The 27731-nt window shown below is 42.1% G+C and overlaps 1 protein-coding gene across 1 annotated transcript; it reads left to right on the top strand.

Annotated features, from left to right (window-relative positions):
* The first annotated feature begins 24 nt into the window (after positions 1-24).
* LOC107384004 (collagen alpha-4(IV) chain) lies at positions 25-27724 on the top strand. The gene is made up of 47 exons (XM_070541885.1): positions 25-167; positions 359-445; positions 1401-1449; positions 4877-4948; positions 5125-5259; positions 5469-5513; positions 7405-7521; positions 7659-7724; positions 7812-7847; positions 7958-8020; positions 8126-8161; positions 8264-8305; positions 8408-8491; positions 9800-9844; positions 9928-9999; positions 10082-10126; positions 10210-10263; positions 10732-10795; positions 11087-11185; positions 11429-11706; positions 11757-11895; positions 13022-13173; positions 13289-13361; positions 13615-13721; positions 13857-14040; positions 14132-14197; positions 14567-14674; positions 14812-15030; positions 15145-15309; positions 15401-15568; positions 16169-16312; positions 17037-17147; positions 17261-17439; positions 17677-17740; positions 17895-17969; positions 18072-18179; positions 19601-19708; positions 19786-19857; positions 21977-22105; positions 24107-24214; positions 24342-24497; positions 24582-24689; positions 24799-24936; positions 25087-25203; positions 25348-25536; positions 26058-26341; positions 26430-27724. The coding sequence occupies exons 2-47, from the start codon at positions 405-407 to the stop codon at positions 26688-26690; spliced, it is 5175 nt and encodes a 1724-aa protein (XP_070397986.1). The 5' UTR covers positions 25-167; positions 359-404; the 3' UTR covers positions 26691-27724.
* Positions 27725-27731: the final 7 nt, after the last annotated feature.

Here is a 27731-nt window from a genome sequence, read left to right on the forward strand (position 1 = left end):
CTGATATGCTCAACCCCAAACAGCATCTCGTTCCTATCACTAACAAACAGTGGCAGTTTGGTTTCCACTGGCAGGAAGGGAGAAGATTGGTTTGAATCTGCTCACAGATGAGTCTGTTCAGGATGCACTGAAGCCTTCATGAACGTTATTTCAACTCATTTTTTGAGGTGAGCTTTCATCATTTCTATGCCAAAGTTTAAAATATTTAGAAAAACTAAGTAACAATCCAGATTTCTTTAATGCATAAACATTTTTTGTTTTCATTTTTAGAAAGTTACTATTTTCCATGATCTTGTGTGAAGTTATACCTATCTAACAGTTTATTTAGCTGTTTCTTGTTTTCTTGTCTCCACCAAAGGGGGCAGCACTGAGCCTGGCATTCAATTGTTCAGCAAATTGACAAGATGAAGGATGTTATGTCTTCTGTGACCTTGCATCCACTCTGGTGAGATCAGAGTATATTTTTAATGTTGCGTCTCTTATAGAACTAATATTAACTATATTTTATCTTTTGCATGTATAATCAGAAAATGCATGGCTCCACGTCCTTCTGCAAAGTGCATGCATTTTCTGTAAACATGTAGCACGTAACATGAAACATGTCAGATATGTGTCTTGTATATCATTAGCATTTACATTCCATGCATTTTAGGTCCGTTTGCCTCAACTCTAACACACTTACTGCATGTTTATTCAGGTATTCAACACATCTGGTCACTTGCAAATCTAGACTCCTCACTGACGTAGACTGACGCACATAGTATTTAATTGTGGTGATGTCATTTACAGGTCTGCATCCAAAAGTTTGCTCCATAATCTTGATGTTCTTTGCCACTCGTCCATCCCCTTTGTTACATACGCTCCTTTTAAATCTCATGACTGTGCTCGTTATTCTTCATCTAACTGGCCTTCCAAAGAAGATGATCACAGATCATCTGAAATACACGTGCTGCTGTCACACCGACTACCCGTTATCTATGGCTGTTCCACAGTTAAAAAATTGCCATGCACTGTAATCATGTATTTGTAAGTGTGTGATTTAGTTGTACACTTTGTTTGTATGTTTGTGTACATTTGTGTAACATATGCTTTATTTTACAGCCCCATTTTCTTTTCCTTCAAAAAGTATTATCTTTTGCCAGGCCACAGTTGTAAATGAAAAAAAAAAGTTCTTATTCTTCTTTTTTACCTGGTAAAATAAAAGTATAAAAAAATACAGTTTTTTTTTTGTTTTTTAACTAGTTACTCTTTAAATCAGCAGACATTTAAAAATAAATTATAGACTCACATAGACACAAGATGTTTATGGCATGCAAGCTATGAATAATTATTTAATATAGCTGGACAAAAGATGTTTGATGTGTTCATTTTGTATTCTAACATCACTGTATTATTTGCAGGTGGATCTTTTTTCTGATTATCAGTGTGCAGCTACAGTGCATCAGTGCGGTAAGAACTGTTTTATTCTCATTTCATATATAATTTACAAAATCCAAGAATAGTGAAAAAAGGAGAATTTTTTGTTAGAACCAATTAAAGTGGTTTTTATTGATAAATAGAGTTTGCACACCTTTATGTGACCAAATATATTTATTATTTTTCCTTAGTGCACCTGTAAACTAACTGTTGGGAATTTTTGTGTGGTCGTTTTATTTGTCCCCCAGATTTACATTTTTCTTACAGAGATTTCTTACAAAGATTTACAGTCTACAGAGCCACTTAACGTTCTGTATACAGTTTATTAGACCCAGATCTGAAAATCCGTAAAATGTGTATGCTGTTTGGAAGTAGTGGCTCACTTAGTTCATGACTTATGGACATATTTTATTTTAGCTCGTAAAAAGTAACAATGTTGACTTTTATTGCGTACAGAGTTTGATTTAAGTGTTTGCAAGCACAGTTCGGTTATACTTAGTACTGTTGCCTCACAGCAAGAAGGCCTTTTGGTTTGACTTTCAGAGAGTGTTTGCACGTTCTCCTTTTATCTGTGTGGGTGTCTTTCTAGGAACTTCACTTTCCTCCCACAGTAGGAAAAACATGTGTGCAGGGTGAGATGATGCTTGCATAAGTGTGTGTGTGTGTGTGTGTGTGTGTGTGTGTGTGTGTGTGTGTGTGTGTGCACATGCTTGCGAGCAATATACAGCAATTTACAGAAAAAGAACAAATACATTACTGACTAATACACACATCTTAGCGCTGCACTTAGCAATTAGCCTGGGTTAGCGTGTGTACACTGATTACATTTGATCAACTTAGTAACTTTAACTCATATCAAAATGTTCCCTAAATGCATCAATGGTTACAAAGACAAATGTTCACCAAGGCACAAACATACACTGCCCGTCCAAAAATAGCGTTGCCACCCTGATTTAACTAGGCAAATAGGTATGAGCCTCCTATTGGATAATTACTGCATGGGCAGTTACCTTTCAGTTGGCAACAAGTTATTTATCCCCAACTGGTGCAATGAGTTCCTTCTCGATTCTTAATCAATCATGTGGAAAGACACATCTGGTGGTTGTGGAAAATATGTTAGCCTGTGTGAGAAGGGTCAGATCATTGGCATACATCAAGCAGAGAAAACATCTAAGGAGATTGTAGAAATTACTAAAAATGGGGTAAAGAACTGTCCAATGCATTATTAAACTGGTCTGAGAGTCCAGATGGACCCTGTTCTAGAGTGATGATGCATCAGGGTAAGACGAGAGGCAGATGAAGTGATGCACCCACCAGGCCTAATGCCTATTGTGCAGGCCTGTGGGGGCAGTGCTATGATCTGGGGTTGCTGCAGTTTTGGTTAAGCAACATGATTTGCTCCAAAAATGAGGTCTGCTGATTTTTCTGTATATATATAGGTTATTCCATCTTCCCTGATGGCACGGTCATATTCCAAGTTGACAATACCAGGAATCATCAGGCTCAAACAGTGGTTCAGGGAGCATGAGCCATTCCCACATGGATTGACCACCAGAATCCAGACCTTAACCCCATTGATAATCTTTGGGATGTTCTAGAGAAGGCTTTGTGCAGTGGTCAGACTCTACCATCATCAATGCAAGATCTTGGTGAAACATTAATGCAACACTGAATGGAAATACATCTTGTGACATTGCAGAAGCGTATCTAAACAATGCCACATGCTGTAATCAAAGCTAAAGATGGTACAACGAAATATTGGAGTGTGTGACCCTTTTTCTTTTAGTGGCTACTTTATCTTGGATGGGCAGTGTATAAAGTAAATCATATTTTTATGAGCGGGGATACAGCATATATTGGTATCAGAAAGTTAGACATTATTGGTATATTGGATATTGGTAAAAAAAAAGCCAATATCCCTATACCCATGGCTATTTAAAATCATAAGTCATCATCATCATCATCATCATCATCATCATCATCATCAAAAAAGTGTCCAGTTGTTCAGCATACACAACACATTTGTATAATCACACAGGAATGTGATTGTTTCTAAAAACAAAGAAAACATTGATTCCTTAGTTAATAACTGGCAACCATAATTAAGCATAACATGATTGCTGTTTGGGTGTCAATACAAAGGATGTATCATCCTTCTGTGAATATTTAAAACTTGTATTTATGCAGCTGGTAGAAACAAATAACTGGTAAATTAGGATGAAAATAAAGAATCGTATTGCTCTTTATTAATTTTAAGTAAGTAAGTAAGTAAGTAAAAGTTTATTTATATAGCGCCTTTCACAGATATAAATCACAAAGCGCTGTACAACATGATAAAGATCAGGGCAAATACCTCTAACCAATATAAACATCAGAAAAACAATAGCAGTGATAAAGTAGAAAATAAAATCATGAGTATAAACAAAGTGAAGGTGTGAACCCAAACAAAGCCATCTTTTAGAACATTTAGGGAGAGAACGCCTGGATGAAAAGGTGAGTTTTTAGATGATTTTTAAAGACCTCTACAGTGTTAGAGAGACGGAGATTTGAAGGTAGACTGTTCCAAAGTCTGGGGGCAATAGTCTGAAAGGCCCTGTCCCCTTTGGTTTTCAGTCTGGTTCGAGGAACAGCCAGGAGGTTTTCAGATGTGGATCTAAGGTTCCGAGAGGTGGTGTGTGGGGATAAAAGCTCAGATAGGTAGCTTGGAGCCTGGTTGTTAAGAGCTCTATAGGTCAGGACTAAAACTTTAAACTGAATTCTATATTCTACCGGGAGCCAGTGGAGGGACTGTAAAACTGGAGTGATGTGAGCTCGTCTGCTGGAATTTTAGCCCCCTAACCATGTGGAAGCAGGTGCTGAATTTCAGACACACAAAAAAATTAAAAATAAAATAAAATACACAAATAAATAAAAATAATAAAATGTATTATTTAACACTGCTGACATTTCAGTACTTTCATTTCTCATTGATACTTCAAGTCTTAAGATTTTTTTGTTGACCATTTCTCATGCAGGTTTTTTCCAAAACCTAAATTTGGACAGTTTTATCAACAAATGTGCATCACAAGCTGCACTAACCAGACTAAATATTGAGGAAGCTTGGAGAAGACACCACAGAATGTTTGCACAGATATCTCTCCATGGAAAAACTCTCAAAACACAGAAAGATACACACACACACGCGCGCGCACACGCACGCGCACACACACACACACACACACACACACACACACACACACACACACACACACACACACACACACACACACACACAAAGTGGTGGAAATAATTTAACGTGGATGTGGAATGTGAGGATGTCTTATCAGAAGTGTTCCCTACAAGACAGGATGTGGCTTCTGTCTCATGACTCAAGATTTCCCAAACTGTTTGATTTTCACAAAAGCACCTGAGAAAAACTGAAGTCTGCTGGCGATTTGTTGTCTGTGTTTTATGGTTTTAGGCTGAAATCAAGGATCCATGTAAAGGCAGGGACTGCTCACAATGTCAGTGCCTTCCTGCCAAAGGTGCACAGGTACAAACTGAAGAAAAACACTGCATTAAAATAACCCTATAACAACAATAATAATATTACAGCTTTTGTCAACTTGGCAACATTTTATATTTCAAAAATCCCTATTGTTTGCTAAGGGCGACAAAAATATGCATTTTACTGAAGATCTGTTTGTCTCTTTGTCCATCTGTTGGTAGGGGCTTCCAGGTAGGATTGGTCGGCAAGGTCCTCGTGGACCAATGGGACCAAGGGGGCTTGAAGGGCCACCTGGAGAAAATGGAAGGAAAGGATCAATGGGATCATATGGCCCAGATGGGCCAAAAGGTGACAGTGTGAGTGTTTGGATTCTAGTTTATTACAAAACATGATCATGAAACCAAAAATCAAAATACTAAATGTGTTTTTATTTTTTGTATATGATCATGCTTTTCTGAGCTTATTCAAAAGACAATATAGCCTGCAGTAAAATAAATGTTATTCATTTTAGAAATGTCTCCTGTGAAATATTGCAAACACGTTACCTGCTTTTCTAATATTTCAGGGTGAGACAGGGCTTCCTGGGTTCATGGGTCATGATGGGTCACCTGTAAGTTAACTGCTGTTTGTCAATCATTTACTCGCACATGTCAAAAGTCAAATAATTCATATTATTGATATTTTATATTTATATGGAATCATCATATTTTATTGTTCATAATAAAACTGCAGTCGTCACACTATACAGCCTGACGCTACATTAACAAAACTAAACCCTTTAAGCCGCCTTCTGTTGTTGGGTTGCATACAATCCTAACCAACAGCTTTAATATCGTTCTTTTATTCATATATTCTAAAAATAGATGCACCCTTGGTATCAAAATCTGAATATTTGCATTTCCTAATGTCTCATGCAACATTTGAGTACTTTGTATATTCAAGGTTGATGCAGCTTTTGCTGTGATGCGTTTGCAAGGACCTCTAGTGGACAACTGTAATCAGAATCAGAAAAAGCTCAATTGCCAGCATTCCAGCGACCCAGAGCATAGGAACTTGACTCCGCAGCACAGCCTGACCAAGGTTGCACACACACATGTAGACAGAACAGATACAGGCAGACCACAAGAGCAGCCATAACGGCACTCATTTCAATTAGATGAAAGGGGATTACATGAGGATAAATTGGGGGAGGGGAAAAAAAAAGGCATACCAGAGTTACTCCCGGCAGGGCATAGCTTTACTATGCAAAAAAACGCCTCAAACATATAAGCACGAACATCACAGTTCACAACATGACTCCGATAAGAAGGCGGGGTGGGGTGGTGGTGGTGGGTGGTGGGGGGTGGGGGGGTGGGGGGTGGGGGTGGGGGGTGGGCTGGGATCCTGTTTCCCCAGCGAGAGCAGCCCTGTATGGCGCTCATCCACAGTAGCCACAGGTGGGAGGGAGATCTTGGGAGGAGCGCAGAGCACATTGACACCTGCAGGTTGATGATCTCGCCAGGCTAAAGTCCACCAATCCGAAGGCGGGGTGGGGGGGTGGGGGTGGGGGGGGTAGGTCGGGTTTTCACAGCATCTGTCTGCATTCCTTCGTGGGGGTTTGTTGTTGGCACTCACAAGGCTGCCATGGCGTCAGACTCGGATAACAAGACTTTGTTTGGGTCAGGCAGAGATAATTTTCCTCTCTGCCTTCAAGTCTGTAACTGATCATTCCAGTCCTCCAGTGAAGCCAATTCAGGTTTTAATCATATCCACACTGTCCGGTGACCCTCTCCGAGATGACATCCATTTTGCGCACTAATACCGGTAATGCAGCTAGAACGCTGTCCAGCTTATGATTCACCTCGAGTAACGTCCCAGTCTGTAAGGTCCCCACACGAACGGTGCTTTCCGCGGGTGCGGGTCGCCCTCCAATCGCTCCCGTCTTCCCAAATTTCCAGAAAGCCAGATATCCTCCCACTCCAATCAGAAGAAATCCAGTGATCATCAGGCCAAACATCCACACATCTTTGACGTCCTCAGTGGACAACTGGGAGAGGCATACGATCCTCCATTCTTTCCAGGAATCGAGCATACACCCTGCAGGGTGTGTCTCTTGCGGGCAAGTGGGAGCCCCCTGCTCCATTGTCATCATTGAAAAAATCTTAGCAATCGCACTGAATGAACAATTAATTAAATCCATTTCTAAAAAATAGGGTTTTTCAGGAGAAGTGCAGAGAGGCGCTCTGTGGGCAGACAGGACAAAGAGCCTCGGGAAAAAAAGATAAGGGAGCAAAAAGGGAAGCGTCTGTACTCTGTGAGTGCCAGAAGAGAAGTCCACGCTGAATACTTGTTTATTCATGTTTATGTTACTTCTTACTGGTTTAAACCAGTAAGGACTACATGTCCCACTGTATATTTTATAAACACCCAAGAGCACACTTCCATTTTATTCTTAGTTAAGCGAATGTTGGCCACTGTCACCACCGTGTAGTTGTAAATCATAACAACCCTCCATTTCTCAGGGTCACCCTGGTGCTGGTGGTGAGCCTGGTCTGCCTGGTGTAGATGGCTGTAATGGCACAAGGGGTAAACCAGGAATACCTGGTTTTCCAGGTTTGGATGGACTTCACGGTCCACCGGTGAGTCCTAATGTTCAGACACTTGATTAAGGGCTGGGAATATTCTCATATTCTCTTTCAAGCAAAGTAGATCAGGAATAATAATTAAAGTGGTTATTTATACATTTTATTGAGATAATTTGCTGTTCTCTCATCAGGGATTAAAAGGCCGTAAAGGTGATAAAGGAGAACCTTTGTACGATGCTCCACTTCCAGGTCTACCTGTAAGTCACATCCTACTCACAGTTCCAAATACATTTTTGAGCTCTGTCACTTATATTGTATTATTACTGTTTCTTTCATTTTTAAAGGGGGAACGTGGGATAGATGGAGAACCTGGTTTGCCTGTAGGTTTATATTTTTCTCTCTACATGGTCAAAAATATGCAAACTTTTTTATGTGTTAGTAGCAAACTTTGTTTATCATTTCATTCTGAAGCTTATGTTTTTATAATTAGGGAATACCTGGAGACATTGGACGTAAAGGCCAGCCTGGTCCCCCTGGCCCTTCTGGGCCTCAGGTATAAATAGTCCAATGTTTCTACTCACACAATGCAACGTTTCAAGATTGTTTACCTGAAGATATCATTGTGTAGTTATAAGACTACATGTCTGATTCTTCTTAGGGTTTGGACGGACCTAAAGGTGTGAGAGGACAGCCAGTAAGTAGCCATCTTCACAGTCATTATCAGCACGCGTAACAAGAGAAAATGCTTTTGATTTAATCACACCATATACTTCATAAAGTTCTGCTTGTTGTGCAGGGCGACCCAGGAAGATCACTCGTCGGTGATAAAGGTGACGATGTAAGAACAGTCTATTCACGGCAGTCGTCACGTTACGTTTTTTTTGTTTTTCCAGCTAAATGGATGCACCTTTAATTATTGTGATATATCTATATACTGCAGGGTGAGCAAGGTCCTCCTGGCCCACAAGGAGCTGAAGAAGTTGTAGAATTTCCTCCAGATTTCCTTCCCCCTAAAGGTGTCAAGGTGAACACAAAAACAAGCTAATCAAGCTCCCTGTAACTTGTTCAAACGTGTGATTAACTTGTTTAATCAATCCATTTGCAGTCGTCTCTAGTATGAATGAATGTCTTGTACTTCATACTCGGGGGTAAAAAAAAAAAGCTCAGATGCACTTGTTTCAGGAACTAGTAGAATATCAAGTCAGAGGAGAGCTTAACATGGCAGGTTTTGGAGTCTTGTTTCCTGATATTTTGACATCTCACGTCTGATTGGATAATAGCAACACGACTCTACCACCGACTGTAGCCCCTTTAAGAGGACACACTATGCTGGAAAATCAGCATAAAACTGCCGCCACGGTGTGTCTTCTGAACGCGCCGTGGTGGCATGGCGATGCAGGGATTTTGTGGCATTTGTGCCACCACGCTTGGTAGTGATATCATGACAATGCCAGACTTGTGAATGGATATTACGCAGTAGAGCAACAGAAGGAGATGTCATGATCACGTGGGGAGTCACTGCCGAGCTCTGGCAGAAAAATTACAGTAAACACGGGCCGTAAGTTTTGTTCTTGTACTCAGAATCAGCTGAGATGGAAAACTGGAGCAATACAGCACTCCTAGATCTTTTCTCCATTACAGCTGGAGTTCAGATCACCTGCACAGGGACTTTGGAGGACAGACACCTTTAGGAGCTGCTTAAGTAAAAACTTGATGAGTGTGGCTTCGATCGCAATAAAAAGCAAGTTATGTATAAGATAAACGGAAGTCCACGGCAGCGCAGAGACCGCCCCCGTACACCCTTTATACCACCATCACCTCATTCTTTTGTAACAAGGACATGTTTGTGCAATTTTACCATCACAGTCTGTGCACTTATAAACAAGCTAAGGCTCTCTGATGCTGCCACGGCGCTGTGGCAAAATGACGGCATTGTTTTCTAAAAGAGGCTTCTGTTTGCTCTGCAACGTGGATGCTTTATCTCGACAAATAGCACAAGCCTGAATGAGTTCTGCCATGTGGTTGAGTTGCTAATGCTAACAGTTAGCTTCTACCAGCTGAGATTTTCTGTGCTGTTTTCTGGATGCTAAACCAACAACAGTCTTCTCGGTTTGCACGTCAAGATGGGTGAGTCCCAGTGTGACGTAGATCTGTCAGGCTTTTCAAATCCTAGAGTTTCACCATCTATTTCCTGTCAGAAATGCTAAAATCTCTTATAATTGTATGATAAAACATAAATTATTTAAAAAATTAAGCTTTCTTTACCAAGCATATTTTCTGTAAAAATTCAAATAGAATTCTCATTGCTAATTGCATAGTATTTGCTCCTCAGGGAGATAAAGGCCTTCCTGGAATATGTGGTCCAAGAGGAGAAACGGTGAGTTTTATAATCATTTGCCTGCAGCTTTGCTAGGAACAAATAATAAACGAATTATACAATTTTACTTTTTTGGCCATCAGGGTGTTCCAGCAAAATCGCACGGTCACGATATTAAAGGCGAACAAGGAATCCTCGGATTTCCCGGTGCTAGGGTAAATTGTACTTCATGCAGTTTATTTCACAGAAAGAAAAAAACATTTTTACTATTTTTCAGTTTGTGATTTTCCTCCTTAGGGTTTTCCCGGACAGCCTGGTAGAGAAGGACGGACAGGAGCTGGGGTGAAACTGATGTTCAAACCATTTATTAAGTGTTTATAACTCAGGCTTTTCTTTAAGTTACTGATCATAAAATTACATTTAAGGGTTCTCCTGGAAACATAGGACTTCCGGGCCTTAACGGTAGAAAAGGAGAAAAGGTGAGCTGCTTTTGCAACAGTTATTAACTCTTCAGTGTCCCATAACATACAGAGAACATGTTTAATGTGCCTCCACTGCCCCTTTGTGGTTTCTAAGTGGATCAGCCACATTTACAGAACAACACAAATATAATAGAAAGGAATGGGGCAGCAGTAGCTCAGAAAGTAGAGCGGGTTGCCTCATGATCGGAGGGTCATGGGTTTGATTCCAGCTCCCAACAGGGATATTCTGCTTTTGTGTCCTTGGGCAAGGCACTTCACCCAACTTGCCTGTGATGGTGGTGGTCAGAGGGGCCGACAGCGCCAAATGGCAGTGTGTGAATGTGAGAGAGCATGAAAGCATTTTTGAGTGCCCTAAAAAGTGCCATATAAGTTTGATGTATTATTTAAATAATACAAAATAGTTGAAATTGTTCCCAGATTCGTGTTCATATAATTTGTTGGCATCTATGTGTTTGTACTCTACAGGGATATCCAGGAGATCAAGGTCTACCTGGTCCTTTGCTGAATCACAGTGATAGTTATGTGAGAGGTATATCTAGATCATCAGTCACTAACACTCTTCATAATGAAATGTTTTGAGAAAATGAAAGCCAATTGACCCAAAATAATTAAAAAGCAAACTTTAAATGGAAGCTGACCAGTGGTGTATTAGAACATTTTGAAATGTACCTTACCATGAAATAGGTTCAGATTGTAGAACTAAACTCAGTGATCCACTGTTATTTGTGTACAATGAAAAATGTAAAATGCCTGTAAAAGAAAAAATAAGACAACATGTAAATAATAATAAAACCACTTAAGGTTGGATGTGTTGCTTTAGGTGCTAAAGGAGACCGTGGATATCCAGGTGCTCCAGGAATCCCTGGGGACCCAGGGCACATGGGCAGGCCTGGGCCTCCGGGTTCACCAGGGTTACCAGGTAAGAATTCACCGAAACTTTATAAAATACAAGTAACCCTTAATTTATATAAGATCTGTTGGTTGTTATGACTCACCATACAGCTTACAAGTGAATATCTGTTGAGCTGTAGTGATAGCATCTGAAATTCATTAGATTTTTTTTGCTGTAATTAGTAATACAGTATGAATAGTCCAATACTTATTTAAAGTTTCATGTTGTATTTATTTATTTTTTGTTTGTTTTTGTTCTTCATTTGTTCAGAAGGACGCGGATTGCCCGGTCCGCCAGGTCCCTTTGGAGAAAAGGGCAACAAGGGAGAACCAGGAAGCTACGATGAGAATGAAATTGGCCTCTTTCCAGGACTTAAGGGAGCAAAAGGACTTCCAGGGGCTAAAGGGTTCCCAGGTCTCCCAGGTCCTCCAGGTATAGGTTTTCATTTCATAAATAAATGTTTTTCCTGTTTTTACATATTTTTTCCCTTAGTGTTTTTTATTTACTTTGTTTTTATTTGTGTGTGGGTATGTTGTGATACACATGACGTGATGGATCAGGATGTGGAGGTAAATCTTTAATTTCATCCCAAACATAGATATTTTTGTTTTGGTTTGCCATCATCTTTGTCTCCCTTAATGCCTCAGATTATTACTGTGAGCCTGGTTCTCCTGGGCAGCCTGGTGACAATGGATCCAGAGGACCACACGGAAACAAAGGGCTGACAGGAATTAAAGGTAACTCCTGGCTACTAGTAGCAAACATTTAATTGTCCTTCTTTTTCTTGTAATTAGTAATTAAAGAGGAGTTTCTCTGACATACCATTTTTACTTATTTTTTTTTAAATGACTGGTCACTCAGAGTTTTCCATGCAGGCTGAACATGAAGATAGTCTCCTACACCTATCTCCTGCATTAGCTTCTGATAGAAAATAGATGATGAAACTCTAGGATTAAAAAAGCCTGATAGATCTATGTCACACTGTCACTTATCATTCATAGACTCACCCACCTTGTCTCACAAAGGGGAAGACTGTTGTTGGTTTAGCATCCAGGAAACAGCAGAGAATGTCTCGGCTAGCAGAAGCTTACCATTAGCATTAGCAACTTCACCACATGGCAGAAATCCTTCAGATTTCAGTTATTTGTGGAGATAAACCACCAATGTTGCAGAACAGAGTCAGTGGTACAGTCACATTGCCGTTAGCCAATCAGAGGCGAGATGTCCAAATATCAGGAAATAAGACTCCAAATCCCGTGTCTAAAGCTATTTCTCCTCCAGCTGAATTCTCCATGCTGAAACAGCTGCACAGGAGCTTTTGTCCCCAGAGTACGACTTACATGGCATTAATTCCTAACAGAAACCACTGCGATTGCATAGAAAATATGAGTGAATGACCCATTTAAACATTACATCAAAAGCAACAGCTAGATAGAAAACTTACAAACTCAAAACCTGACTGGATTTTAGTCATTATTGCAATTTGAAAGTGTTTTTTTACACATTAGCTCATATATAATTGGACAGAAAAAAACAAAAACAAATACCCCTTAGAGAAAGTTAGGTAGTTCTAGGAAGCAGACTGCATCAGACACTTAAAAAAAACTGAATTATGGCTAACACCTAAAAACAAAAGGAGCTTTGCCAGAGCAAAAAAGCATGGAAACCAGTAATTAACAGAGAATTTGACACAAATTAAGAATACAAATCAAATCCAAACAAAGTAAAAGATGTGTGAATTTAAAACATGGGTATGACACATTCTGAAATAACAAAAGGTAAAACCAAATCAAACTTAAGTTCTGATCACTGCTGTGCTTTTTAACATGCTAATATTTTTTTTGCCACCTCTGTCTTCTGAAGGTTGTCCAGGAGAATGTGAATGCATTCCTGGTAGGGGTACTGAAGGCCCTCCTGGTCCTCCTGGTTATCCAGGCCTCCCAGGGTTACCGGGAGCTCCGGGACCCAAAGGAGATCCAGGACTGATGGGCAATGAAGGCTCAAGAGGCCCACATGTAAAATAGCATTACCCAAAACCAAGTTCTAATTTTAAAATCCAGACTTTGAAAGTTTATTCTTCATTTTGACCCCAGAAAACATAACAAAACTCCCGACTCATTGTTCTCTCAGGGTGATCATGGAACTCCAGGTTCAAAAGGAAGAAAAGGTCAGAAAGGAGAATCTGTTGTGGTGGGAAATAAAGGTTAGTGTGTGATAAACCAACCTCCTTTTGTACTAAAACAGATTTGAACATAAACAAAATTCTGTTTTGCTTTCATAAAACAAACAGAAAAGTTGGTTTTGCAGAGAACTCGTTTCCCACAAACATTTTTTTTTTGCTTTCAGTAGAAGATCAATAAGCCAACAGCAACTGTTCAGCACAAAATATCTAAATACATCTCCAACTATCACAAGTTTATATTTTAATATTCCAAGTGTTTTGTGTTTGTAAAAAGGTGCAAAAGGTAATCCAGGAGAACCTGGATATGTTGGTCCTCCTGGGCATCCAGGTAGACCTGGACAGGATGGCATACCTGGTACCTTGGGAGAACCTGGACCACCGGTGGGTTTGCAAATCTAAAATAATACAATTTTTAGGTCTATTCTGTACATTCAAATAATTTTCCTTTGTCACAAGTTCAGCTTCTTGTGGCTGCATGTGTTTTTCTGTTCTCATGTTGTATTAACATCTTTCCAGGGTGCAGGGTATGAAGGATTGCCTGGTCCCAAAGGCTACCCTGGTTCTCCGGGACCAAAGGGATTTCCAGGAACTGTGGGCCCTCCTGGCTCTGGTTTTCCAGGCTCAGCCGGGCTACGTGGAACTCCGGGAAATCAGGGTTTTCCGGGAGTACCAGGAATCCCTGGCAAACCAGGGCCTCCAGGTCAGATCTCTTTGTGTGAAAATGTTCCTTATGCCTTCCTTTTAAAGAAAGTGTCAAATTCTGTAAAATTATTCTGAATTTGTGTCATTAGGTGACCCGTGCTGCCATAAAGACCAGGTTGGCCCACCAGGTCCTAAGGGAGAGCCAGGTGAATCAGGTAAGAAGTGAAAGCCAGATTATTTTCATATGTGCTAAACATATCAGGCTGTTTTGTGCCATTTCGTTCGATTTTTTGTTCCACACAAAATCTTCCATTTTCTCCAGCTGGGCCTTCAAGCCCCCTTGGTCCCATTGGTCCACATGGACCTTGCGATCAATCCTGCATAGAGCTATTTTGTGAGATTAGTTTTTTAAAGTTTTATTATTATTATTATTAACATTTTTTAATATGACTTTTAAGTTTATTTTCATCACCGTCTTCCACTTCCGTATCGATAAATCATTGGTTAAAAATGTTTATTGACATGTTTCAGATACACACTTTAGTTTAAGTTTAAAATTTAGAATTGTTTGGTCCCAATTTAAGGGATTCTGGGTCAGCCAGGAAGAGACGGTTTTCCAGGAACTCCAGGACCCCCTGGCCACAAAGGCATGAAGGGAGAAGATGGTGGAACTGGAGGGACTGGACCACCAGGTACAATCTCTTAAACAGTCTGATGAAATAAAAATGTAATTTGAATTTAAATTAATAATAAATGCATTCTAAGCTAGATAATTATTAAACTAATCCAATCCACGTGAATTAAAGCAGTTGTGTTCTATTTGTCAAAGGGCCGCCAGGTGTAGATGGAGAGCCAGGAGAACCTGGTCCCAGGGGAATTGGTCTAGATGGCCCTCAAGGCCTTCCTGGGTTACCTGGACCATCAGGCAGAAAGGGTGCCCCTGGAGATGTCCTCTCTGCTTGGCCAGGTCCTACTGGAGCACCAGGACCTCGTGGAACTTTGGGGGTTATGGGGGTTCCTGGAACTCCTGGAAGTCCAGGATCACCAGGTAACATTAACCCACATTCAAACACATAAACTTCAACAAATTTATAAAGAAACTCAAGTCATTTACTGTGTAGTTATTTCAGTAAAACAGAATTGGATTACATTAACCTTTCAGGCACACAAGGCCAACCAGGGCCTCAAGGACGTAAAGGAGAGCCTGGGGACAATGGTGACCATGGAGCGACTGGTCCACCAGGCCCACCCTGCACTGAATGTGATGTGACAAGTCCACCAGGCCCTCCAGGTCCTCCTGGTCGCCCAGGAACAAGAGGAATATCAGGTGAGCACAGATTGTTCTACTTATATTATAGAAATTAATAACAGCTTTCTCAAATTTGTATTAATTGTTTGAATTTTGCCCTTCTGTGAAGGTTATCCTGGTCAGAAAGGGGGGAGAGGAGAAACAGGTCCTCCTGGGCGTGGACAAAAAGGTTCAAAAGGTTTACCCGGTCCTTCTGGTGGTCCAGGCCTAGCAGGACAACGAGGCCCCGCTGGACCCCCTGGGGAACCTGGTAATGATGGTTTTCCAGGACAGAAAGGTAAATCACGTTAAACATATCACATTAATCCACATGATTTAACAAGTGCTCTGAGTAGGTGTGTTCCCTTTAACGGAACTTCAGGGTAAATACAGCGAGGAGGAAATTGACCGGGCGATCCGGAAGCCAGGTTCTCTTAGCTATCCTGTCTCCATTTACAGTTTGGCTTTGTAAAGAATATGGTAAAACGCCAGCACATCCCAACCGCCACATTATGAGTTACGCCACCGATTGGCGCAGAACGCGTCAACAACTCATGTTTTCCTAAATGCCGGTTCTACGCCCCGTTTGCATTTCCTACTTCTTACAATAACGTCATTTGGCGGTGTTCTCACTCACCAAATTTACCTGGCCTTTCACTGGGCCACTCAGAGTACGTACCTCGAGCAGGTACTCATAAGGTTCCTGAAAATGGCCTGGAAAACGGCCGTTCGTCCCGCCCGGTCAAGCGAAGACACGCGCATGCCAGTAGGTGAGTCTACCCTGAAGTTCAACAATAAAGGAAACACAGCTACTGCTCTACAAGCACTTTCATTACTTTACAAGATTTGTCTTTTAGTCATGATTTTTCAAATGCATTACTTATGTCAACTTCTCTAGGAGAGAAGGGTTACCCTGGCAGGGCTGGACCTAATGGAGTACCAGGATCTCCTGGACGTCAGGGGTTAAGAGGTCAAAAGGGAGAAAGAGGATTTCCAGGTCATGCTGGTGAATCGGGATTTCAAGGCCTGCCTGGCAGAAAAGGTTAATCTCATGTATTTTCATGGTGACTTTAAAAAAATAAAAATAAATTAATATTAAAAAAAATCATTAAAGGGTTAAGGCAAAACATCTACCTGGCTCATATTTAACATTTTGTTTCAAATGAACCTATTTCTATATTTATTTATGTATCAGGTGCAAATTAGTGCTTCAGTTCAATAAGATATAAAACAAAAACCATTTGATGATTTCCTCATTCAGAAAAGCTAAGTCCTTACTTTCAGAAGCTCAACAGAATCCACACTGCAGGTTAACAGGCTCATCATTTGTTCTTTGGCTTTATGAGGAGTTTAATAGATTTAAGTTTATTTTCTTAAATAGTTCTAACAGGTATTCAAACAAGCAAACCAACAATTATTAAAACTGGATGCTCTCCATCTTGTTTTTGCCAAGTATAGCGACTGTATTGCTCATTGATGATCGAAGCACTTTTCTGGCATTGTTGTCTTTAAACACATTTGAAATTATTTCAATATTAGGAGTTTGCTTTCTTAATATTGTTGTATTAAACTGTTTTTATTTCAAATGTTTCTCATGCTCATTTTAGAGCACGCAATACCTTGATGATAAGTTGTAAGAAATCAGGGCAACAATAAAAGATGTGTATTTCATACATGTCTGAAAATGCAACATTTTCTGCTGTTATTAGTGACATCTTCTCACATAAAAAAAAAAAAAAATAAATAAATCTATCTATTGCTCCCAGGTGTTCCAGGACCCAGAGGACCATCAGGGCCCTCACTGACTGTAAATGTAACAAAAGGCCATCCAGGATTTCCTGGAAGGAGAGGGACACTAGGACAGCCAGGACTTCCAGGTATTAAAACTTCAACTTATCTTGTTCTGCAGTAAATAACTGAATGTTGTTTGTTATAAGCCTCATGATTTGTGCATTGTTGCAAATTTGGTCATTTGTTGCATTCTTTTCAGGCTCAAATGGTCAAAAGGGCATGAAAGGCGATTCGGGGCCTGATGGGTGGCTTGGTCCACCAGGATTATCGGGACTTGCTGGTGCTCCAGGCAGGCCAGGAGTGCCAGGACCCCCTGGATTTCCGGGAATTAAAGGTTTCCCAGGCCCTAGGGGATATCCTGGAAATGATGGAGAAACGGTACACAGCGAACTCAACTGACCACCTCATAGTTTGTTTACAGCTATTTATGTTCAATTCACTATGTGAAACCAGCCACCAGTTGAGCCTTATTAGAAAAATAGATAAATTAATATGCTCAAGCTGCATTGTACACAATAATACGTTAGAAGCAGGGTATCATTTTATGTACTATGCTTCAAGTAATAAGAAAGGTACATGCAAGAAATTTAAAATTTGTATTTTTGTGTATTAAAGGGAGATCCAGGTCTTCCGGGAGAAGTAGGTATCCCCGGGCCTCAGGGATACCCTGGTGTCAAGGGTAAGACAAAGGGCTGGTGTGCACGGCACATTGGTTAACAGATGCTATCAGGTTTTTTAGAAACAGAAGTATAAATGTTCAAACTCAGTTTCCTATAGCTCAAAACATCTGGATTTTATGCAGCTCAACTGATTTTTACAAAAACCTGTTCCAGGTGATCCAGGAGAGTTTTATGGGGAACCTGGTCCTCAAGGGCCCAAAGGATCACCAGGTGAAGATGGACCCTTTGGTGAGCATGAACAAAAATAATACCTAAATTATATTCACCTCACAGTCTTTTATTTGGAAATCATTTGGTAAAATTTGATTTTTAATTGTTTATTTACTTTAGCACCTAATGGTCATCCAGGAGATCCAGGTAACCCAGGACCCAGAGGAAGACCTGGGCAACCTGGTGTTCCTGGGATCCCGGGAGAATCAGGACGACCAGGAGGGCCAGGTGATTAGTCTTTTAGGATTATTGATAGAAAATGTGTAATCATCAGCCAGGGAGCACACTGAAGTAGTGGTTTACAATAAAAAAAAATTGTTGATATCTGACTGTGTGTACTTTTGTTATTCTTGTTTTGTTCTCTCTTCTGTTCAATGTTGAGGCAAATAAAGGCATAGCTAAACAATGAATAGGCATTTGATGAATGGATGACTAACAAACGATACTATTTAAAAACAATATTAGCCATGGAGAAATCATGGAGATTGTAAGGCCAATTCATTAATACGGGTATTGAAAATGCCAACATTTATAGCTGTACTAAATCTAAACAATTCAAATGGATCTGTCAAAAAGAAAATGTGAAAATTTCAAATTTGTGTTTTACAGGTGTGTCAAAAACATGCACATAGTGTAAAAGCAGAGGGTGAGCAAGTGATTGCAATGATGGTTGTCTGTGACATTAGTCATCTTCTCTGTCCCTATGATGGACTGGTGACATGTCCAGGATGTCCCCTGCTTCATTTCCATTTACTGCTAGAGACAGGAAGCCTCAAGCTTGGTTTATGCTTGACACATTTACTTAATGCTTGGTGAAGCGGCTCGCGGATGGAACACGCTTCACAACTTGCAGCATTTATGGTTCATGCGGCTTGGGAACCAATATTCTCCCAAACTGTAGGGGGCAACATGGAGCTCTATGGCTTGCATCCAACACTACACCATAGTAGAAGTAAAAATTACTGTTGTTTATAGCAGTTGTTAATGAAAGTTGAAAGCCAACTCAGCTCTTTTAGAATTGGTGGAGTGGTCTTGTTTCCACCAGGATCACCGCTATTCCGTTTGTTCCCCTTCCTTGCCTTCACATATTGGTCCCTCATGTTTTTCCAGCATTTTTTAACAGCGTCCTCGTCTTTTCCGACAGTGCGAGCTATTTCTCTCCAAGATTTATTAACAACATGTTGATCACGGTGAACTTTGAGAGCTGAATCATACAAATGTCTGTATTTACAAACTCTGCCATAACTAGTTCTTGCCAGTCCGCCACGTTTTTCCGCGTTCGACCGTCCGCGTGGTTAGAAAATTTCCTAGGTGCGCCGTGCGGAAAGTTTGGGCCGTGCGGAGGCCAGGTGGAGGGGCGTGGTTGTTAAAATAACGCAATTTTGCCGCGCGGAGCCGTGCGAACCTCGCGGACGCGTCAAGCATAAACCAAGCTTAAGTCACGCCAATTCTATATCTGACTCACGGGCCCCCAGAAAAAAAAACTAAAAAACAAATGCAAGTCAAATGCAAATGGGGCTAAGATGTTTTCTAATCTTAGAAACTTGGGGTCCCTTTTTGGTACCAGCTCCCCTGGACCCTCGTCAGGACAAAAGGAATAAAGGGTTTCTAATTTTGGTTTTAGCTTTTCAAAATATGTGCATCCCCAGGTTTTCCTGGACCTCGTGGTCCATCAGGTCGTCTGGGTTTTCCAGGTCCTCCAGGTGATCAAGGAGGTGTGGGACTGCCAGGCCCACCTGGCCTATATGGGCCTCCAGGTAAACACCATTTTTAATGTGAAAACACACAGCTAGGCGATTTTTGAGTTCCATTGTGGTTTTTTGTGTTTTCATAGGGCCAACTGGACCACCAGGTCTGGATGGACTAGATGGGCTGAGGGGTCCAAAAGGGATGAAGGGATCAAGTGGTAAATGCTGGTGAAACATGTTTGATGTGACAAGATAAATTAGACATGACTCATAAGATTTTTGTTCAGAAGAAGATAATCTGTTGTTAATCTGTTAATTCGTCGTCTTCCTCCGCTTATCCGGGTCCGGGTCGCGGGGGCAGCATCCCAACTAGGGAGCTCCAGGCCGTCCTCTTCCCGGCCTTGTCCACCAGCTCCTCCGGCAGGACCCCAAGGCGTTCCCGGACCAGATTGGAGATGTAACCTCTCCAACGTGTCCTGGGTCGACCCGGGGGCCTTCTGCCGGCAGGACATGCCCGAAACACCTCCCCGGGGAGGCGTCCAGGAGGCATCCTGACCAGATGCCCAAACCACCTCAACTGGCTCCTTTCGATCCGGAGGAGCAGCGGTTCTACTCCGAGTCCCTCCCGAATGTCCGAGCTCCTCACCCTATCTCTAAGGCTGAGCCCGGCCACCCTACGGAGGAAACTCATTTCGGCCGCTTGTATCCGCGATCTCGTTCTTTCGGTCATTACCCAAAGCTCATGACCATAGGTGAGGATTGGGACGTAGATCGACCGGTAAATCGAGAGCCTGGCTTTCTGGCTCAGCTCCCTCTTCCCCACGACAGATCGGCTCAGCGTCCGCATCACTGCAGACGCCGAACCAATCCGCCTGTCGATCTCCCGATCCCTCCTACCCTCACTCGTGAACAAGGCCCCGAGATACTTAAACTCCTCCACTTGAGGTAGGACCTCTCCCCCGACCCGGAGGTGGCAAGCCACCCTTTTCCGGTCGAGAACCGTGGTCTCAGATTTGGAGGTGCTGATCCTCATCCCAGCCGCTTCACATTCGGCCGCGAACCTACCCAGCAAGAGCTGAAGGTCAGAGCTGGATGAAGCTAGGAGGACCACATCATCCGCAAAAAGCAGAGACGAGATTCTCCTGCCACCAAACTCGACACACTCCACACCACGGCTGCGTCTAGAAATTCTGTCCATAAAAGTGATGAACAGAACCAGTGACAAAGGGCAGCCCTGGCGGAGTCCAACCCTCACTGGGAACAGGTCCGACTTACTACCGGCTATGCGGACCAAACTCACGCTCCTCTGGTAAAGGGACTGAATGGCCCTTAACAGAAAGCCACCCACCCCATACTCCTGGAGCGTCCCCCACAGGGTGCCCCTGGGGACACGGTCATAAGCCTTCTCCAAATCCACAAAGCACATGTGGATTGGTTGGGCAAACTCCCATGCCCCCTCCATCACCCTTGCAAGGGTATAGAGCTGGTCCACAGTTCCACGGCCAGGACGAAAACCACATTGCTCCTCCTCTATCTGAGATTCAACTATCGATCGGACCCTCCTCTCCAGTACCTTGGAGTAGACCTTTCCAGGGAGGCTGAGGAGTGTGATCCCCCTATAGTTGGAACACACCCTCAGGTCACCCTTCTTAAAGATGGGGACCACCACCCCGGTCTGCCACTCCCTAGGAACTGCCCCCGATGACCACGCAATGTTGTAGAGACGTGTCAACCATGACAGCCCTACAACATCCATAGCCTTGAGATACCCAGGACGAACCTCATCCGCCCCCGGGGCTCCGCCGCTGTGTAGTTGTTTGACTACCTCAGCAACTTCTGCCCCCGAGATCGGACAGTCCATCCCCAGGCCTCCCAGCTCTGGTTCCTCCTCGGAATGCGCATTGGTGGGATTGAGGAGCTCCTCAAAGTATTCCTTCCACCGTCCGACTATAGCCTCAGTTGACGTCAGCAGCTCCCCATCCCCACTGTAAACAGTGTGAGCGAGTTGCTGCCTTCCTCTCCTGAGGTGCCGGACAGTTTGCCAGAACCTCTTCGGAGCCGATCGATAGTCTTTCTCCAAGGCCTCACCAAACTCCTCCCATGCCCGAGATTTTGCCTCGGCAACTGCCACTGCTGCACCCCGCTTGGCTATCCGGTACCTGTCTGCTGCCTCCGGAGACCCACAGACCAGCCACGCCCTGTAGGCCTCCTTCTTCAGCCTGACGGCTGAATCTGTTAATTGAAATTTAAAACTTCTAGTGGGTAAAGTCATTATTAATAAGCATTATTCATGTCACTGTGAGCACACTCTCACTCACACCCTCACTTCTAATCAAGGAACTGATATTCCTGGTCCACCTGGGCCAAATGGTCCTCCTGGAGAAAAAGGTGTCAGGGGCTTCCCAGGGCCTCCAGGAGCCACATATACTGGGCCTAAGGGTGAAAGGGGGCCACCAGGAAACTCAGGTATCACCAGATTTTTACTTGAAAAATGACTGAACAAATGTTTTTGTTTAACATTTGATGTTTTGTAACATAATTAGTATTTTTTGTCTCTTGTGTACCGGGGTGAAAACCTCACACACACAGCTCTAACACTGTGCTATTCAATGCTAGAACTAGGATGACACAAACTAGTTAATATATGAAGCTTCTATCATATATCAATATAAAATATTAATATATGCGATAGAAGATCATACACCAACAAGCTTGGGCTATTATTAATCTACGGATTAATACTTAATTTAAGATACTTAAATTAATAGCAAAAGTTTATTTATTAAACAGAGGATTTAGTAAGATTCTTTTCATTCGATAAATGGAAATGCAACCCTTTTCTGTGTTTCGTTTAATAATGAGGCAACTTTAAAAATGAAGAAATGTTATTACTAACAGTTTTAAAATAAGGATTTGAAACGACAATTTTAAAATGACAATTCATGGATGGCAACTTTAATGACAATCTTTAACAGTTTTGATATTACTTGTTTAAAAGTAATCCTGTGACTGAATGGAGCTAAAATGAGAATGATGAGTTTTGGATGTGTGAATGAAGTTCTCAGAAGGTTTCTTTCAGAGAATGAAAGCGTTCTGGGTGAAAATGATGTTTTGCGGATAACTGAGATATTTTGAGAGAAACAGCATCAAACGCATTCTGTCGAGGTCTACCTCACCCAATCAGAAGACCCCCGTTTGGATCCGAAGTGTCCAGGTGGAGATGGGTTTCCTCCAGGCACGACGTTGGTAGAAAAACCTCTAGCACGACCAGATCGGTCCTGGGAGGTCTTCTTGGGTCACTCGGTGTATGAAGCGTTTGGCAGATGAACGTTCTCGTCTTTAACTTAACTTTAGAAATCAATTACTCTGGTAGAGTCTTCGTGAGCTGGTTTACGGTTCCGTTTATTCTTTGGCTATTCTTGTCGGCGTGACAGAACAGCTTGGCAGAGGGTCAGGGCGGCCGTCCCTGGCTCCTCAGGATGATGCTTGGTTTCAGAACTGAACGTGAATCTGTGATGGTTAGTTTGACCAAAGCTCTCAGAACCACTCCCACCATCTCCAGAAGAAAGCTTGAACATGCGTCAAAAACATGTGATGCAGTTATTGTTTATCTGAACTCTGTGTTAGCTGGATAGGGTGACTTGACCTTGTTGCTAAACACATCTTTAATCATTATAATAATTATCATTATTATATCCAAAGCATAATAATCCATTTCATGTAATTAAAATACTTTTATAATGAGCCAAGTGATCATGTTATGATGATTATATTAAACAGTAATAAAATCAATGAGTTTATTAATTATTATCTAATTGTTATCATCGTGGCTTGAAGTGTCCTTCTTGGGACAGAACAGCAGATATGATGTTATGATCTTGAGCAGACATTGTGGCTCCTTGGGTTAATCTGTGGATTCAAAAAGTACTGTTTGACCCAGCTTGACCCAGCTGGGATAATGTGACCTTTGGTACAAATCAGAGAGCCTTCATCACGCTACACTTGTGAAATTGCAGGTTGAAATCGCAAATTTCAACTTGCAAGTGAAACATGAAAAATTTGAACAAGGAGCAAAAGTTCATTTATTTCAGTAATTCAGCTTAGACCGAGAGACCATCTAAAGGCTTAGGAACCATCCGCAGGAGTTTTGGATTAATTAGAGTGTGACATTTAGAATATCTAACTTTTCTTTACAATATTCTAATTGTCTGAGATTTAGAATTTTGGGTTCTCATAAGCTGTAAACCATTATCATCATCATTAGAACAAAGACTTAAATAGTTTAGCTTACATTAGTTTCACCTTTTTAGTTGACTTACTGAAAAAAAAGGACTTTTGCACGATATTCACGATATTTTTTGAGTTTCAACTATATTCTATAACACTAACCATCCACACTCTCTGCTATGGTATGGTCTCTCCCAGACAATAGTGTGGACTGAGTGTGGTTTTGTTTTCTTCCTGAAGGTCTTCCAGGCCTGCCAGGTGAACCTGGTTATCCTGGAACATCATGCCAAACACCTTTGCATGGATCCCCGGGAGACAGGGGCTATGAAGGACCTCCGGGACCCCCTGGTATACTTGCTTCAACTTTTTATTCTTTTTAAACCAATTCAGTGAATTATTTAAAAGGGTGCACATTTCTGTACATTTGCCACTGTATGTTTATTTCAACATATTTGATTTGGAATTGATTTTTCAGGTCCTCCAGGAGCTCCTGGGGTCCCAGGTACCAATTATTTTTCTAAAGGTGACCCAGGACCAGTTGGTCCTCCTGGATTACCAGGATGTAAGGGAGATAAAGGCCTTCCAGGACCTCCTGGACCTCCTAACCATTATGGCCGCCTAGGACCAAAGGGTATTTCAAATTATATATCTGAAACCATCCTTTTCTTTCTTTATTAGTCATTCAAGTGAACCAAATGTAAACATACTATTTCAGGGGAACAAGGACCTCCTGGTCCAAGGGGCCCCTCAGGTCACAAAGGTCAACGTGGTGTACCTGGGCCCCCAGGTCATAAGGGAGATAGAGGGCCTACTGGAGAAACAGGTGGGTGGCACTGCAGAGAAACAGGAACCTGTAATCAAAAGTGAGTGAAAGAAAAAAAAGGTCACCTGAGAATATATACTTATGGAAGTCACACTGTGATATTTTCCAGGTGTTAAAGGAAAACCTGGGGACTTAATAGATGACAAAACAGAAAAGGCACCACAAGGACTCCCAGGACCACAAGGAGCCCTGGGACCTGCAGGGGTTGCTGGTGAAGTGGGCCCACCTGGGCCCCCAGGATGGAAGGGTAACAACACGTTTGCATTCTTCTTTTTTTGTGGTCTTTAGGAAACATCTGTTTCAGTCGTTTCTATCTCATTTTCAATATTGTTATATGGCCCTTCACTATGTTACTTCATATTTATTTATTATCTTCTTTGTTGGTTTTCTCTTTCAGGAGGCAAAGGTCCTAAAGGATTCATGGGCCTTCCAGGCCAACCAGGTCCTCCTGGTTTAAATGGTCTGGTTGGAGACCCAGGAAACATTGGGGTGCCAGGATTCACTGGGCCTCAAGGTGAACGGCCAGACCCAGGAATAAAACCATTTTAATTTACAGAAAGATAACCCTAAATAATCTCTGTTATGTTGCAGATTGCCAACATGAATTTCATGACTTGCTTTTACCCCTTTTGTCTTCGTTCAAATTGTTTCATTTTAGGTACCCCTGGACCTCCTGGTGATCAAGGTGAGCCAGGCTACAGAAGGTCACGAAGGTCGACTTTTCTTTTGGTTATCCACAGCCAGTCAGTCCAGACTCCCGAGTGCCCTGCTGGCAGCACCCGCCTTTGGGTGGGATACAGTCTTCTTTACCTAGAAGGCCAGGAAAAGGCTCACACACAAGATCTGGGTAAGTCCATATCTAACACAACCATGGATGTAGTTTTGACTTTAGAAGTGTGTGTGTGTGTGTGTGTGTGTGTGTGTGGTGCGTGTGTGTGTGTGTGGGGGGGGGGGGGGGGGGGGGCACAACCAGCAGGGGTGTGGATCTTTACAGTAAGTATACAAAAAAAAAAAAGTATAAAACTACAGCCTAGAGGGTCTTTTATGCAATGTCAGGAATGCAGAACTGTCAGATGCACAGGTGGCAGGAATGGCCAATCACACATTAGCAAGTATCAGCAGAGCCAGTAAATGAGATTACGGATAGTTCTAATGGGAAACAGGCTTCAATACAAGTGGTTGTTTTCCGCTTGGTCCTAGTGCTCAACCAGTGTCTATTTAATATAGCATAATATTGTTTTTGGACAGTGAAAAGTGCAGGGGACAAAAATTGACTTCGGAAAAAGTGTGTGTACGTCCATGAACACAACCATCTTGTTGCCATTTTAAAGTTAGCTCAATTCAGACTTTTACATTTTCTCCTTCCAGGTCAGCCTGGCTCTTGCCTTTCGGTTTTCTCCACCATGCCATTCTCCTATTGTGACAAAGCTGCCTGCTACTACTCTAGTCGCAATGACAAATCCTACTGGCTCTCCACCACGGCTCCCATACCCATGATGCCACTCTTTGGCGCAGAAATAAGCTTCCATATAAGCCGGTGTGCAGTGTGTGAGATGGTTTTTCCAGCAGTGGCGTTTCACAGTCAGGCTCAAGTGGTTCCTTCATGCCCACCCGGCTGGAGGAGTTTGTGGACAGGTTACTCTTTTCTCTTGGTGAGTTAGATTTCAAACTTTGTTGTATTTGTAACAGCTGTATAAAACAAGCTCTATCATTGAATGTCTGCTGCTTTACTCTCTTCAGCACACAGGGGCAGGCGACGAGGGTGGTGGACAGTCATTGACTTCTTCGGGAAGCTGCCTTAAGGATTTTAGAACTCACCCATTTATTGAGTGTCAAGGCGCAAGAGGCTCCTGCCACTACTTTGCAAACCTGTACAGTTTCTGGCTGACCACCGTGAGTGAGATGGGAGACTTTATTCATGCAAAGCCTGGCATAATCAAAGCAGCTGATGAGCAGCGACGCAAGGCCAGCCGCTGTAACGTCTGCCTCAGAGAACAATAACGTCAGCTCTACCTGCATTCATTTGAAGAAAAGGTTGAAATGTTCCATGAATCAGGTTTAAAGATGGTGTTTAACCCTTTAAGACCGGCGGGAGCGTCAGTGCTGCCATTTGCATATCTGTGCTCAAATGCTTGTAGAACTGAAACTATATAAGACAGAACAAACATTTTTTGCATATTAAACCGGAGGAGTTACACTTATATCTCACACACTGAACATGTCCAAGAGCGCTGCATATTTCCGCTAATGAGTTTGCAACAAACAACCAAAATGCGCAAATAAGAAAAGCGTTTTCACTCAGACACAGACGCTGTGTTGTTCAGATCTGCAGCTCACAGGGCTTCACACGCTAGAATAAACATCATCACAGTGTCAACGTGAACTGTCACATGATTCCCTCACTCACCCAATCACCTGCTTTGATGTCATTTTCCCACGAATTGTAGTTCTCTGTAGTCCTAGTCTTTCAGCTTTTTCTTGTGCTTTTTCGCAATAATACATTTAGACAAACACATCCTACACACATCACACACCCACTACAAACTCCCGACACACACACACACACACACACACACACACACACACACACACACACACACACACACACACACACACACACACACACACACACACACACACACCCACACCCACACCCACACACCCACACACACACACACACACACACACACACACACACACACACCACTACGAACGTTTTGATGAATCACGGACCCACCAAACGGTACATCTTCCCTCCTTGAAGCAGTTGACGCCATTACAGCGCCGGAGGATGTTTAAGTTTCACTTTCAGTTTCCTCGCGTATATATCCATGCACAATTCTTCATTATTGTTATTACTATTAGTGAGAGAAAAGGAAAACTATACACTACTACAAAATTTAGCTACGAATATTTAATATTATTATGTTAGACTCCGGCAGATTATTTTCAGAGATTGTTTCAGTTTATATAAATGAGTGTGTCTCAGAATCTATTTTATGGAGGCACTTCAAATAAATTTGTGGTTGAAAGGATTGTGTG

Source organism: Nothobranchius furzeri, chromosome 11 (genome assembly GCF_043380555.1).
Source record: "Nothobranchius furzeri strain GRZ-AD chromosome 11, NfurGRZ-RIMD1, whole genome shotgun sequence".
Classification (NCBI taxonomy): Eukaryota; Metazoa; Chordata; class Actinopteri; order Cyprinodontiformes; family Nothobranchiidae; genus Nothobranchius; species Nothobranchius furzeri.